At 42.9% G+C, this 16,696-nt stretch overlaps 1 protein-coding gene across 2 annotated transcripts in view; it reads right to left on the reverse strand.

Annotated features, from left to right (window-relative positions):
* kcnd1 (potassium voltage-gated channel, Shal-related subfamily, member 1) overlaps positions 1-16,696 on the reverse strand; it is an 83,254-nt gene that overhangs the window by 46,673 nt on the left and 19,885 nt on the right. For both annotated transcript variants that reach the window (XM_086277463.1, XM_086277462.1), the window contains exon 4: positions 10,951-11,663. In XM_086277463.1, the coding sequence (XP_086133589.1) occupies positions 10,951-11,663 (713 nt within the window). The remainder of the gene's footprint in view (positions 1-10,950; positions 11,664-16,696) is intronic.

Raw genomic sequence — 16,696 nt, forward strand, 5'->3', positions numbered from 1 at the left:
TCACTGCAGACTAAGTAACCCATATAGTCATTATGGCGATTGCAAATAATCCTATACTTGGAAATGAACACTTGTGTTTGTTTTGATGTGTTTGAATAAACAGCAGTACTTGAAGTTTGGATCCCTCTATGCTTATGGATCTATGACAGAAGTATGAGCTCAAACTGACATAGCCTACCTTGTGCACAGAGAAAGCAAAAGCCAGATGTGTTTTGTATTCATACCATCAGTGTGCAGTTGGCGCATTGTGTGCTTAGTAGATGATGGCTTGTGTGTACTGTTTGATACGGAAACACCATTTTTACGAAGGTGTGAAGAGTTAATCTAGCTGTGTTTGCTTTTGCAAGAGAACTACAATGTTTTGATGATTGGGTGACAGGTTTTCTTATTTGTGTGAAGAGTTTTGCAAAATTAGCCAATAGTTACAAAAAATGTGCTTAAGCAATCAGAAAAAACTGTAAGCAATCAGAAAAAAAAGTAATAGTCAACGCGTCGTTTGAAGCTTTGTAAGATCACAAAGACGCAGGAATAAGTAGCAGGATTTAAGAGTGTAATAATGGACTGAAACAGAAGATGGCAGCACTGCATGTACAAGGATGCCAGCTGCCGTTAAACCCTGAAGAAGAAGAAGCTGTGTCCCAGAATTCATAGCGCGGCCCAGCTCAGTTTCCAACAATGGCGGCAGCTAGTTAGTTTTAATATTACTCTTATTATTCTTTCTGGGTCACAAAATAAATGTTTAACATATTTTCAGGCGAGAATGTAACTGTGTAAACCTCAAATATCTGCTCAGTTTATCAAGACACATATTTTCAAAAGCGCTCCGACGTTTTCGGAGACGTCTGTTACCCACTAACTTGATAGCTAGCCGGGGGCGAGGCTCACTAGAGCCGTGAGAACACCGGACTCCCGGCACATCGTTTTCAAACCCACCGCCGTCTTTCGCTACTCAGGTTAAACATGATATATAAGTCACTTACAAATGTTATTGTTTGGCTTTTTTTAGTATTTTATTTGTTCCTGAGTAAATCGGTTATAGTTATAGTTTTTACACAGCTGAATAAACGTCAAGCAGACAGCTGATTATCAGAAGTGTAAGATGCTCGAGAATATACTCCGGTGTCCTGTTATATTTTAGATAGCAAGGAGTTTATTAAACTTCACCGAAACAATCTGCAAATTTCATTAAAATTTAATAAACTATCATCTTGTCTTTATTTTTAGTAGGGATGGGTACCGGTATCCGGTGCCATGATGGCACCAGTTCTGACATAAACGGTAGTAACCAGACCAAAAAGCAGCGCACATTTCGGTGCTTTATTTCTGTGCTTTTTTTTCCTGAGCTGTGATACACTTTAGATTCTAGCCAATCATTTTACGTTTCTGAGGATAGTAGGCGGGGCCGGGTACGTACGTTCTTTTAGAGCAGAGCTACAGATTAAAAATGCCCAAGACGAAGTGGTCAAAAGTCTGGCTGTACTTCACAGCAAAAGATGCAAACTCAGCAGCCTGCAACAAGTGCTTTATGGTGATACTGTGATACTGTCAAAGGAGGCAACACCTCTAATCCGATGAAGCACCTGGCGACGCATAGCGTTTTTTTTAAAGCCGAAAAATGCGCCGTATTTGATAGCTTGCTGCGAGACCTCACACCGTGCACATCTACTGCGGGTGGGTTGCCTGTTAGCTGACCCGGAGTTAGCAACATCCCCCAAAAACCCGAAGAGGAGAGTCCTGGCCCCTAGCCCTGCCAGTGTAGCAGAAATGATGAGGATGATGATGCAGCAGCAGTCGTTCTTCTCTGCGTGAGTAGCTTAATGTTGTTCGTGTGTAATTTACGTTGAGTAGGCTAACCACGTTATTACATTAATGCATGTAAGGTGAACTAGCAAACACCATCATAGCTACATGCTGCTGTCTTCTTGTTTGATGGCAGATACTCCCTTCACCCTGGCCAAAAAGGCTAAAATGACCAAAGAAAAAGTGGAAAACAGCTGAACATGAGAGGTTTTTGGACAAAGTTTGTGTTTTTTCCATTGTTTAAGCACTGCTTCCAGCCAAGAGTGATGCCATATATGCCCCATAGCTGCAGAAAAGGCTAACATTGTTATCTTTTTACAAAAAACCAGCTGAACATGAGAGGTTTTTGGACAAAGTTTGTGTTCTCCATTCTTTAAGCAACGGTTTGAGCACCGTTTAAGCACCGGCACCGTTTCAAAAGTACCGGTTTGGCAACGGTATCGGATAAAACCTAAACGATACCCATCCCTAATTTTTAGTTAGCACATACCTTAAACACTTAAAGCTGTAAGCTAATGATAGTTATATAAGAGCAGATGCTGCTGGTGCAATAAGCTGTACGTTTTAAGTCCAATGGATGATGATCTGATTAGTCGACTAATCGCAAAAATAATCGGGGACTAGTCGACTATCAAAACAATTGTTTGTGGCAGCCCTAGTTGTCACATGTCTCTATTCCTCTAGTACCTACTCAACTTGATTCAACTTGATTTCGGTTGTTTTCCATTACAACTGAGTACCAGTTCAATGTTCTTGGGGTCATTATACCAACGTGGTCTTAAGTCCCATAATCTCATTTGTATGCAGCACAAACAACACAACAATGGAGAACCCTGGAAAACCCTAAAAACGAGTGGAAAAGGCCAATAGCAGTGAGTTGTGAGTCACACAGCAGGCCAGCCCTAATATCTCGCTTTATCCTTCTTTTTGGTTCCAGTGAGTACCATAATATTTCAGATTAAAATAATGCTATAGTCAGTAGATTTAAAGCTACTGAATGAGTCCATAAACTCATTAGAAAAGCATTTACTGAGGCAGGATTTCTCTAATTGGAGTTCTTCTTGCAACCACAGCAGTCGCCCCCTGCTGGTCTTTGGAAAGAATGCAGCTTTAAGCTTCTGCATTGGCTTCAGTGCTTGAACACAAACTAGCAGACAATGAGTCAACATATTTACCACTCTGATGAAAACGTGTCCATACTGTTCAGCATTACTGGGGCCTTCATAAAAGCACAGATGCAAAACTCTGGGTCACTCCGCTCCAAAGCTCCAGGGAAATGAAATGATGTCCATCATTTCCAATATCAAATTTCATTTTTATTTTGACAGCTTTATTAATTTTTTTCTACTTAATTTATGAACATCAAACATCAGAGGAGATTATTAAAGAAGAGATTTGAAGAGGCTGGTGACTGCTGACCTGATTTCCACGGGTCAATATTTGGGCCGTTGAGGCAATTCATCCATCACAGTGCAGTTTTATTTATTCTGTTATCACACATGTTTTCTGGTGTGAAGCCAAAGGGAAGGAAAACAGCAACAAAGCGAAGGAAAGAAAGGGATACTCGCTACAAGGGTGTAGAAAGAAAGACAGAAGAGAAGAAATGAAGGAAAGAGGGAGGAGGTAAAAGCCCTGGTTATGTTTTGCTGCCTGCAGAATCCATTTAGAGGTCAGCCTCTCCCTGCTGATAAGTAATGGACCTGGAGACAGAGGAGAGGAGAGGAGACCTTTGACACACCTTTATTATATCAATGCCTCAACTTACAACCATAACTGAAAATGAATGCCAAATCAACATATGAACGACCCTCCCCTCCCACCATCAACCCCACCCAAATACAATAAACACAAAAAAAGAAAAACAAAACCAGAAGACACTCCATTCAGCTTTCTTCAAAAATTCAAAACTAAATTATCATCAGTGATAATACACAAAACTCCATTAATGCCCCAAATAGAGACAAACTCTTCAATGTTGGACACCATCTTGTAATAAACAAACTTTCAAACGTGCACCTACTAACCATTTAAACATAATTCCTAAATTAACAGATCCGGTTCCCTTCATTTTGTTCCTCCTTGTGAGCCATATACTCATCTTAGCCTGACCTATTAAAAAATGAATCAAGCAAACCTTCCTACGCTTCCTACCCAGGATAAAGAGACCCTCCTCCAAAACACTCCCAAGGCCAAAAAAAGGCCAGCTAGCCTGGGACAGCCAAGCCACAGGTGCTGCAGTGTTTCCTCAGTCAGACAGAAAGGACAGTGGTTCCCTGTTCGTGGATCCATATGTGCCACGTGTCTGTTCGTAGCCACGGCCCCATGCACTATTCTCCACTGGAGAGCCGCACTGCATTTCTCTGTGGGAGGTTTGTACAGGGACCTCCAGCTGCCCCTTAGAGATGACCCCGGAGCCAACACACCTGACCACTTCGACTCCAGAACACCAGCCAACAATCCCCTGTTCAGCACCTTTACAGCCACCTCATATATAGCCTTCTTCGAAATCGTTGACAGGTCACCCAGAACGGGTGTTCGAAAGGAAAGAAGAGAGCCTCCCTCCTCATCCTGCTCCCCAACTGCGGCACAAACAGACAACGAGGGAAAGTCAGCTGTCATGTTAAAGGTGGGGGGAGGGTTAAGTCGGCCTGTTCCAGCTCAGAGGGGCATCAGGCAGGGATGCCCTCTTTCTGGTATGTTGTATACGCTGGCCATTGAACCCCTTTTACACCATCTTAGACAGGGACTCTCAGGTTTTACCTTTGAAGAAGCAGGAAGTCCAGTAAAATTGTCAGCTTATGCTGATGATGTTACGGTTTTTATAACCAGTCAAAGTGATATTAAAACACTCAGACAGACACTGGACTTATATGAGCGAGCATCCTCCGTGAAGGTTAACTGGTCAAAGTGTGAAGGTTTCATTTTGGTAGGGTGGGTTGATGAGGAGGAGCCAGTGTTACCAGACTTACAGTGGAACAGGGAGGGACTGAAGTGTTTGGGAGTGTTTTTGGGAACTGATGCCTTTCAGGGGAAGAACTGGGAGGGTGCTGTTGAAAGAATTGCTGCCCGGTTGTCTCGATGGACTTGGGTCCTGCCACAGTTGTCCTACAGGGGAAGGACTCTGGTTGTTAACAACCTGGCCGCTTCTGTACTCTGGCTACTGTTGTTGAACCTCCAGCCTCTCTTATAGAGGAGATACAAAAAAGACTGGTTAATTTCTTTTGGGGAGGGTTTCATTGGATCAGGTCTGCTGTGCTGTCCCTACCTGTGTCAGAGGGGGGTCAGAGTTTGATTGACCTTCGCAGCCGTATCACAGCGTTCCGTCTTCAGACAGCACAGCGTTATCTTTATCAAAGACAACAACCACCCTGGCTCAAGACTGCATCTACGCTGCTTCACAGAATAAAGGACCTTACATATGACAAGCACCTGTTTCTTATAGACTTAACTGGCATGGACCTTTCACAGACCTCTGTTTTTTACCAGTCTGTTTTGACTGCTTGGAAGACTGTTTTTAAAGTACAGAGAGACTGTTCTCAATTTTATGGTGATTTTGTTGAGGAGCCTCTTTTTTACAATCCCTTGGTGCCAAGTAGGATGCTTGTGTGCAGAGGTTCCTCGTAAATGCTGGTCTTATCAAGCTGGCGGGCCTGAGGACGGCAGGGCAGTGGAAAACAGCTGCCAAGCTGGCTCAGGAGACTGGAATCAGATCTCTGCGCTTTCTGGAGAAGTTAGTGGAAGAAGTCATGGGTGGTCTTCCTGGACTCGTAAGGGCTGCACTGGGGACTCGCTCTGCCGGTGGTCAACCAAGTTCAGCAGCGTATGAATACAACAATTTGATCCAAGAAATGAAAATATTCACAAACCCAAAAGCTTCCAAAGTTTTAAACAAATAGTGGTGATCAACTCTATCAAAAGCTTTTTCTTGATCCAGAGATAAAAACCCCAAATCCAAGTCCTTGAGCTTGGCCAGATCAATAATGTCTCGAATTAAAAACAAGTTGTCCATAATAGTTCTTTCAGGGACACAGTATGCTTGATCCACATTAACAATCATGTCAATACAGGTCTTCAACCTGTTAGAAAGACATTTTGCAAGAATCTTGTAGTCCGTACAAAGCAAAGAGACAGGCCTCCAATTTTTGAGCAAGCCCAGGTCCCCTTTCTTTGGCAGTAAAGTCAAAACTGCCCTCGTGCAACTCGTTGGCAAGATCCCAGTGGTCATACAGAATGTGAAAACCTCATGAATGTCCTCTCCTAGCAGCGACCAGAATTCCTGGTAAAATTCCGCAGGAAGACCATCAACTCCTGATGACCGACCACCATTGAGTCGTTGAACTGCTGAAGACATCTCCTCAAATGAAATAGCAGACTCCAACACAGCCGATTCAGCCGTGGCAGCCCCACCAGCATCTTCGTCACACATTCAGGGTCACTCGTGTCAGCACTGAAGAGGCTGGCATAAAAGTCAGTGGCAAGCTTCCTCATTTCCACTGAGTCAGATGTCACCTTCCCATTTGGAAGCCTTAAGTGCAACGTTTGGTGTGACGCTCGAAACCTTTTCTCCAGCTTAAACAAGAACCTTGTTGCTCATCCATTTCTTTAATAGTAGAAATCCGAGTCCTAATAAGAGCACCCTTTGCCCTTTTGTGAAGAAACTTGCCCAAAGCCTTCCTCCTGCTGTCCCAGGTATTATTTGTATTATCTGTCCCACTTATAATCTCAGTCTCTAGCCTCTTGAGCCCTCGTTCTAAGTCCTCATAGTAGTCTTTAATAGCGGTCGTTGCATGTGATGTGTACTGGTGACAAAAAAGCTTAATCTGTGTTTTCCCCATCTCCCACCATTGAGCCAAATTGCAAAAGTCAGTTTTCCTTTGTTTCCAGTGGCACCAGAAGTCAGAAAAAGCTCTCTTTGTCATGAATCAGCTGCACGTTAAAGTGCCAGTGCGAACAGATGGAAGATGCATCAATAAAGAAATATCTGCAGTCACTAAATGATGATCAGAAAAACCAACAGGTGAAATCTCTGCTTTAACGAGTCTATTATTATACATCTGGTTGACATATAATCTATCAAGCCTAGCTGCCTTCACACTGCTCTCAGAAACTTTAACATATGTATACTGTCTGGTTGTGGGATGGAGCTTCCTCCACACATCAGTCAAATCCTTCTGAAGAACGATTGTAGACAAAAGTGAGCTCGAAGGTGGGTGAGGCTCTCCTGTGTTTCTGTCAACTGAATCAGAATCTGAATCAGAATACTTTATCAATCCCAAAGGAAATTAGGGTTACAGCAGGCAGCACGCTAATGGCGCATGCGCACTTAAGTGGGTTATGCAATTCCATTCCCCTCCCATCACTATTATTGAACCACTATTTAATTTTGATAACTCATCATTAATTTTACAAAATAATCGCACACGACCCGCAGCTGAGTTATGGGCGTACACATTCATAAAAGCAAATGATATTCCCTTGATGGTTGCTTTTACTACCTATGCCCTTCCCTGCTCGATCTCACAGACAGAACCATGACTTAAAAAAGCCTGCCCACTCCAACTCATTCCCCATTCTGTCTCATTATCCAAAGTGCTATGTGTTTCCTGCAAAATGAACACATCAATGTTTTTGTTCTTGCTAAGCTCCACCAAGACTGCACACCTTTCCCTATCCCTACCCCAATTAATGTTAAGTGTGCCTACTCTCAAATTTGCCATATAAGACAGAGAGAAGAGGAGGAGAAAAAGAGAAAAGACAGTGAGACGCTTCCAGAAAGACACCCTTAGTGCTCAGAACATTTTACTATGCTTTTAAAGGAGCTTTTCCTCATTTTTCCCTCCTTAACTTAGTCAGGATCTTTTTAAGACGGAATCTTTTCTGTTTGCTCAATTGTTCATAACCAACAACTCTTCTTATTTTCAGAACAGATTTTATAAAAAGATCAACATCTGGAAAAAAAACTCAGTGACTTCCACAGACTGCATACCAAATGTCTCATCCGAAAAGCGGTTTATATCTTCTAAGGAATACGACTGCTGATGGTCTTCTTGTGAAACAACATCAGAGCATTGTGACCGGGAATCATCTTTCAACAAGTCGTCTTCCTCATTTTCTGTGCTCAAAGAACCTGAAACTACATTCACAATACCCACCTCCCTTGCGGTTACTTTGGTCTGTCCACTGTCCTGATTTTCCTCCACACTTTCCCTGTCCTGTATGTCATCACATCCATCCTCCACCTCATTAATCCCATGTACTATCCCCTGTTCTTCTAGCCCAGCCTGTGGAGCACTGGCTGCGACCTCCATTCTGTCACCCTGCGCCGCTAGCAGCTCGCTGATGACAGCGTGGCTCGTAGACGGCTCCGCACCGCTACGAGCCGCCGGTTCTCCCGTACCAGCATCTACAGCGCGCTCCTGCTCACTCACCCCACTAGCATGAGCCTCTTGTTCACGGCGCACCTCCTGCTCTTTGTGAGGGCAGGATGAGCGTTTATGGCCAACATCACCACACTCAAAGCACTTCATGCTACCTGCATTGGCGTAAACAGTATATAAGCCGTTTTCAAATCTTATTTTAAACAACACTTCCAGTGTCTGCGAAGGATCGTTCAGGTACATGAAGGCCTGCCTTCATGGTGACTGGCATCTTTGCAGCCAAGACGAACAACCCTGAACCCGCTAGCAAACTTTCCAAAGCGGGTCAGTTCCTTTTCAAGTAGCTCATTCGGGATGAACGGCGGGACGGTGACCCGCGTAGATGACACAAACAGTGGCGAAACAGTCACAAACAAATCATCCAGAATGATCCCCCTTTCAACCAACGGGTGAACCAAGCGCTCCTCACAGCCTTGTTCATCCGAGAGCCATAAGTTATATTCTCATGGCCCACCTGTTCACCAACAGCTAGCAGAACCTGCTCACGGTGTACTGCTGGGGTGCCACCACCCTGGCCCCATGTATACTAGACAGGGGAGGCGAACCCTCACTGGGGAGGGACGCCATGACTAAAGGTAAAACTGGCCAATTAACTAAAATTCTTCACTTCACCCAACACAATGAAATAAACTTGCCTTACCTTGCTTTTAACCACCCATAAGCCCAAAGTTTTCCGAAAAAAACAGTCCAAACGTCCCAAACTCACTCAGCAGCTCCACGCACTCACCAAACACCTTCACACACCCATTCACTCACACTCCCAGCATGCAGTGCAGGAAGGAGAGGAGAGGTGCATGTGTTTTGTTAGACTTTGAAAATTGTTCTCCTCTCTCTTGCTTTGGGGATTATGATGACGTTTTATATTTAACATTTTTAACATTACTTTTGAAAACATTGTTACCAGTTGGTTTCTGGACTCCACATTTTGATGTTTGTTTTGAAGCCAGAAGTGACTATATTTAAGTGAGATGGTGGAGTACTAAGTAATCAGTTAACAAGCTTGGTTACGAGTTATAACCATAAACTAGACAACACTTCTTCAGCACCACACATTAAGCCTTGTAATTTGTCAAATAATTCCATTAAAATGTATTTGTGAATTGTATTTGTTAGCAGATGGAGGCTGGGGTGGATGGTGGCCACACAGTCCTCCACACAGAGGATCACTAAGAATAGACTGATGATGATCACTTTGCGCATCACCAGTCAACTAATGTGGACACCACATGACCTGCACATGCTCCTGTTTTCCTATAGCTCATTATGTACAAGATGTCCTTTTGGGTTATAGCCAGTCATAACTCAAAGTGAGAGGGGTCTGTCTCTCTTAAGATGTGTTTGTTTTACGTGTAGGGGTTAATGTTTCAGCCCACAGAACATTTTAATTTGAGTTAATTATTTTAATGTTGAGTGAGCGCTAAGTGCTGCTGTTTATTTCTAATGTGATGGCTTCACATCAGAGCTATGAAACTTTAAACTGAATGCGTTTAAGCATTAAAGCCTTCTGTCCTATATAGGAGATGTGAAACTGCATTAGTTTGTTGTACAATCAAAGTGATGCTAATTTTAATGGAATAGGTTTTCCCCCCCTAATTGGTGCTGTGTTAGGGCCACAGTATTATTGGTCACTTTGCACACCAATGGTGACGTCGACACAGTTCCATAGCAATTATACCGGTGCTTAGGGCACGAGTACCTTCTGCAGTACGCTTGTGAACGATGGGTGTGCCACCCAGGCAAACCAGCTACATCAGCGCTGGTATGAGAGGAGAATAAGTCAAACCTGGAAGCAAAAGAGTTTTGTTTCTAGAGAAAATGTAATCTTTTCAAACTGCTCCCTCTGTACAATCTGGTGGCAGCACAACACGTGAGTTACAAAATTCCCAAAACATCATTTACGTGACTTTAAGCTTTATAAAACTCTCTAACCCATTAATCTTTTTTTGCAGTGGATGCGATGCAAAGTGCAGGATTTTAATAGCCAGCATTGTGCTGGAAAAAACCCCATAAAACCTTTTATTTTCTTTCACCCAAATAAGTCAGTGTTTCAACTCTTTACATTTTAACACTGCTGATTGTTTACTACAATACTGAGCAGTTTGAGTCATTCGCGGCAATTCACACTTTCCCATTCACACCTTTTGAACTCTCTTTCTCTCCATTCACAGACAGGTAGGTGTAAAGAGTCGTATAGAGAAGACGCGCTGACTGTGTGTTGTTAAAAAGCAGTATGGTCGGCTCGCTCTGAGCTTATGGCAGATTCCTGACTCACGCTCTATTTCTGATGTTTCCAAAGGCTCTTTGAACAGCAGATAATAGATCAGGGCTGGAGAGCTGCAGGGTGAAGACACACACACACAGAAACACACACATTCAAACTCCATCCACATGGCAGCGGTGATGAGTGTAGGCGGCAGCAGGGTGAAGATACACCACCGTACTCGACAAGCAACGAGTGGGAAGCAAACACACAGACACACACGCAACGCACACACTTCATCTCTTTTCATGGTGGAAACAGACAGTAAAACTGTCTTCCATAACTAATAATGAGGACGTATCCATGTCCCGACACGAGAGTGTTTACGGAAACTGAACATGCCAAGGTTGCCATGGGGACGATCTTAACAGGTGTACAGTCATCAGTAGCAGGATAAAAATCTGTTACACGTCAGGCCAGCAAACACACAACACTGAACTGATGTTTACCCACCCCAGGGTCGTCATGGTGACGATGGTGTACCAGAAGGAGGCCGGGATGGAAGTGAAGGTGGAGCCTTTGGTGCCTTTCTCGGCGTAGAACATGACGGTGGCGAAGATGATGATGGCCATGGTGAGGGAGAAGAGCAGGAAGCCGAGCTCGGAGGCGCAGCTCTTGAGCGTGTAGCCCAAAATCCTCAAACCCTGTGAGTGACGTGAGAACTTGAAGATTCGGAAGACGCGGAAAACCCGGAGGGTGACGAAGGCGCCGCTCACGTCCTCGTTCTCGGGCATCACCAGGCCAATGTAGTATGGCATTATAGCCACTACGTCAATCACAGACATCACAGAGCGCATGAACTTGCAACGACTGGGCGCGGCGAACAGGCGCATCAAGTACTCGAAGGTGAAGATGAGCACGCAGGCCGTGTCCATGCAAAAGAAGGCCAGCTGATATTTCTCCCCACAGGGAAGGTCCTTAACTCTGCCCTCTGGAGGCCGGCAGGGCACCGTCTCCACCACGTTGGCGATCACTGACACAGCAATGAAGAAGCCGGTGACATAGTAGAAGACAAGCGCCATGGTGGAGGTGTGAGGGTTCTCAAAGGCTCGCCACAAACGCTCCCTGGGGGTGCTGTCAGGAGGAAGTGGGGCGTCCATCGACTCGTTGGCCTCTGTGTCCTCTGCCAGACGCTCCTGGTTCTCTTTTTTCCTGTCTCTGTATTCCTTCACAGGAAAGGGGAATGGAAAAGAAAAACTTTAGTGTCGCTTACATTAAGTGCCTGATGTGGCTGAGCATATAACAAAGGGATTCTGTAACAACTGTATGTAGTTTGTGATGAGATCAGGTTTCTTCTCATGTAGAAAGGATTTTTCAGAAGACAGATAAAAATACAAACTCTAGGTCCATTTACTATGAAAGGAGAACAGGTGAACACACATTACAGGCACAACAAGCATCCATTTCTGATAGTCTGTGCTCACACAGAGTTCCACAAATCCCCTCGTACACCTACGCTGTAGATAAGGAAAGACCCTATGACTTTAAACTGCCTACAAGCAGCTGGGCTGCCCTCGTACCCTATCCTTGAGCCAAAACATCAACAGACAGAAGTCATACAAAATCCTTTCAGATAGTTATTTGTCCTTTTCTAATGCTGATACATAAGAGCCTTTCTCAGGTTTCTGGAGTTGACCAATCAGAGTAAACCATGAATTTTGTGATGAGGTGAAGCTCCAATTCAGCAATATTTTACTTATATCGTTTAAAGCAGCGGTCCCCAACCATTTTTGCGCCACAGACCGGTTTATGCCCGACAATATTTTCACGGACCGGCCTTTAAGGTGTCGCGGATAAATACAACAAAATAAAACTAGTACCGGTACTGAAAAAATGAAGATTTATTCATAACACACGTGAAAAGACCCAGGAAAACCGAGTTAATGATAAAAACGATAACAAAATAACGCTGAAAACCGATAAAAACCCTGAAAACCATACATTTCACACCTGAGCCTCAACTCTCGCGGCCCGGTACCAAACGACTCATGGACCGGTACCGGTCCGAGGCCCGGGGGTTGGGGATGGCTGGTTTAAAGAACCTCAGAATAATGCCGTTTGGAAGGCAAAGAAGAAGAAATACTTTAAAGTAATTAACTAATATTTTTAACTAATAGGTACCTGTTTCTGTTGTCACTTTCATGGTCATTGCAGTTATTGCTATGATATTAGTGACAAGAAAGTATTATTTTGGTTAGTTATGTGGCATACTTCTAATCAAAGAAGCATCAGAGTAGAGCTCCTTTGGTGAAATAGCCCATCATTGGCTCAATAATTAAATCAGAACAATGCTTTCCAATATTTACGATGTTTTTATCTTAGTTTTAGAGTTTGTAATAACTTTCAAATCAATTAATTTTATTGCTGCAACACCAAATTACAACAACAGTGGCCTCAAGGTGCTTTATGTTGTAAGGTAGACCCTACAATAACACATACAGAGAAAAACCCAACAATCATATGACCCCCTATGAGCAAGCCCTTTGGTGACAGTGGGAAGGAAAAACTCCCTTTTAACAGGAAGAAACCTCCAGCAGAACCAGACTCAGGGAGGGGCGGGGCCATCTGCCACGGCCGGTTGGGGTGGGAGAAGGAAGACAACTTTCACAACTATGTCTGAAAAATGTAGTTTACTGAATACTTTCTGATGCATAAACTACAAATAAACAATACAATACTTTTCCCCTAATCTGGGGCAAAGACACGACTTTGACATGGTTTACTCGCACTGACTGCAATCCCTCTAAAACAGATTGGTGAAGGTCTGCAATAAATCAAGATCCAATATATAAATATAGATCATTTGCCAACATATATTCACGGCAAGTCAGTCTGTGCTGATGAGCGCAACTCCTCTGTCCATCAAATAATAAAACAATGGCTGTACATTTAACACAAAAAACATGTCTATGCTATGTGTGTGTCAGTTGCTGCTAGGAGTGTTCATCTATTTGGGATGAGAGGGAGAGATGTTATCAGGAAGAGTGCGTAATTGGCAGGGCTGGATGGGTCAAAGCTTTGAGTGCATTAACAAAACTTTGGCTCTGTCCTGTTGCTGTTTACTCAGTCCTCACTCTGAGCCCCACACAGACCCGCTCTGCAATATTACTGATATGTTACTGAGCCAGAGCAGAAGTAAACTGAACTCAACAGAGAGTCAGAGTGAGGAAGGAGGAGAATACTATTGCTAGACGCATACGAGGATGCACGTTTACCTTTTTAAAGGGAGCAGAGTAGGTTCCAGTGTTTCAGGCTTTTTGTAACATTTCTACACAGAGATCAGAACAGAGATAAGCCATCACTCCCTGCCTTCTCTCAGCAGTGCGCACACACAGAGAAGCATCAATGTTTCTTGCTTTGCTTCCCTCCAAAGCGCTATTTCATAACATGTCTGTCAAAAGGCAACTCATCGTGGGACTAATTGGATTTATGTTACAAAATGTCGACATTATAATTAGTCAAATTAATATCTACGATGCAGTCTCATAGTTCAAGTACAAATACAATAGACGGTTTAACATGCCAGAATTAAAACCGTTAAAGTAGCCCCGTTACTTTACTGATTACTATAATTAGTTACTTTATTACTCAGTTACTTTTAACAAAAATGATACACAACCTGAATACATAATAAAGCGATAGACCTTTCAGCCCAATTCTATTTTTTTCTGCATAATCCATCATATAAAATTGAATCAAATGAAAAGTCTCTTTTTAAAACTTTTTTACTTTTAATCTTTTAACTTTATGCATTAAGAAAAAATTTAATTATTTGCAACAGACTTGGAGAAATGTGTTTAACATTTAAACCTATTTTCTGCATATTCCAGCATATAAAATAAAATAATGTTTTGTGTTTGCACTCACTCTTTCAAATAGATGCAAGTGAAACACAGCAGAAAATAAAGAAAATTGAAGATTCAGCAGCACTGAGTCCTGTTGCTCTTAAACCTGTTGTCACCTGTTTAGCAGGATTAGGGCGGGGCAGGTTTGCACCGGTGCCACAGCGGTTATGTCAGTGAGAGGATCCGGGGGTTTCTCTGTGAATTTCACATTCTCATGGCAGCGTGCGCAGCACTCGCTCAGATTTGAAATGTAATTTTTTGCTGTATAAAGACGTTTCGTCCCACAAAGAATGTACAGTGGACACTAATGGTTTTGTCACTTTTTACAGAATCAAACTAGTAATGTGAGTACTTCCAAGCTTAAACGCTGCATGGTCGTACTCTCTCCTGGACTCCATACTGTTGCTGCCACATACGTCGCACGCTCGTACATCATTGTCATGAGACACTCTCACAATCAAAATCCGTTTAGTAACGCAGGATGCTTATGGGAAAGTAGCAGTAATTTAATTACTTTTTTGCAATCGTAATCCCTTACTTTATTGCTTACTTGAAAAAAGTAATCAGATTACAGTAAGCTTTGGTATTGAATATTTAAGTTAGATTCGACGGCACAAAAAGCTGTCAGTTTAAAGAGAGGATGAATATTACGCTACTGTAGATGATTAAGTAAACTGTCTCTTTTGATGAGAGATTTTTTTCCGCTCTCCTGCAGAGCATCACTTTTTTTAAACACCTCTCTGAACCTCCATACAGGGAAGGGGGCATCTTGTTTTGCTCAATGAAATCAACAGCAAACCTTCAGAGTCTGAGAGTTAATAAATATATGAAAATGACCCATCATAGGCTGCAAGTTCTAATTTATGAATGACAGTCAGGTTATGGTTGATCTTTTCACTCATGAGTGTGGCTGTTCCTCTCTATCAGCTGACCACAGCAGCTGCATCATCAGTGGCCAACAAAGCCAACAAACCAAGCACACATATTTTTTCAGACATAACAAGGCTTTTGAACTATAGCTTGTGAGACTGCAGCCATGGTGCAAAACTCTGATTCTGTTTTACACAGTGCAGAAAATCCCAAAGCACTGCGTGCGTTTAGGCACGTGGAACAATAACAGCATTAACACACAGATGGCTCAGGATCTGACTGAAATAACATTTTGTGTTTTACACAGAGTACATGATGTTAGCTACAACACATAAATTTCAAGCTTGTAAAAAGGAACAGTTTGTAATAAAGCAACTCTCTGCTCTCCAGCTGAGAAACACACGCCTAAAACTTTCCCTTACACTAGTAGTATGATGATCTGGGAACAACACCAACACGACGATATCAGATCGTGCAAGTACTTTACTCTCTGTTTACATTCGGCCTAGTCTGTGGCTGAGAGAGTCATGCCTGATATGTGGAATCTGCACGCTCCATTGGTGACCAGTCCACCCCAGGCTTCATACAACAATGCATGAAAAGTTATAGCAGGCTGACTCTTCTTATCCCTGTGTTATTGCTGTCTTGACCCACCAAAGTTGGTTTGAAGACAGGAACTGACTGCGACTAATCTCACGCCTGGTCCCCGTCTTTAAAGGAGTCACATGAAAAGCAAGTAGGTCGGTCACTGTTGCAATAACTTCGGTCACACAGCTGCCTTTTCTGTAACGTTTGGGAATAATGCTGTGTGGTTTGAGATCAATTGATGGTTTCTTGTAAGGCTAATGGAGTTTAATCATTTATAAATGTGCTACAAGTGAGTCCTCAGTTATCTGCTTTGATATTGAACCACAATAATTCAAAGAAGGGGCATGGTTCAACATCATAAAGGTAAAAATTATTAGAAAATTCAATTCAAGTTTATTTATACAGCGCCAAATCACAACAACAATTGTAAGGTAGATCCTACAATGATACATACAGAGGTAAATCCAACAATCACCCCCTATGAGCACTTTGGCGACAGTGGGAAGGAAAAACTCCCTTTTAACAGGAAGAAACCTCCAGCAGAACCAGGCTCAGGGAGGGGCGGGGCCATCTGCTGTGATTGGTTGGGGTGAGAGAAGGAAGACGGGATAAAAGCCAGATGCTCTCTGGAGAATCTGATGCATCCAGGTTGAGATGGAGCAGAAAGCTGAACTTTGCTTTTCGCCCGACTTTCTGAAGATGTTCGTTCAGTTAAAAATAGACACAGACTGATGACAGGAATATATATTTTTATAGAGGAGTTTTCATTTTAAGAAACAAAGTACTTTCACCCGGTTTTTACATCATTCTGTATTAAATGATCACTGTTTCTCTCTGTAGCACCTGCTGCTGGCATTCATGAAAGCTTTTAGCAAGACAAGTAAAATGTAAAGCAG

Source organism: Aulonocara sp. 'chitande type north' Nkhata Bay, linkage group LG20 (assembly GCF_057382095.1).
Source record: "Aulonocara sp. 'chitande type north' Nkhata Bay isolate Kocher_YH1m ecotype deep benthic linkage group LG20, A_spYH_male_GT1.1, whole genome shotgun sequence".
NCBI lineage: Eukaryota > Metazoa > Chordata > Actinopteri > Cichliformes > Cichlidae > Aulonocara > Aulonocara sp. 'chitande type north' Nkhata Bay.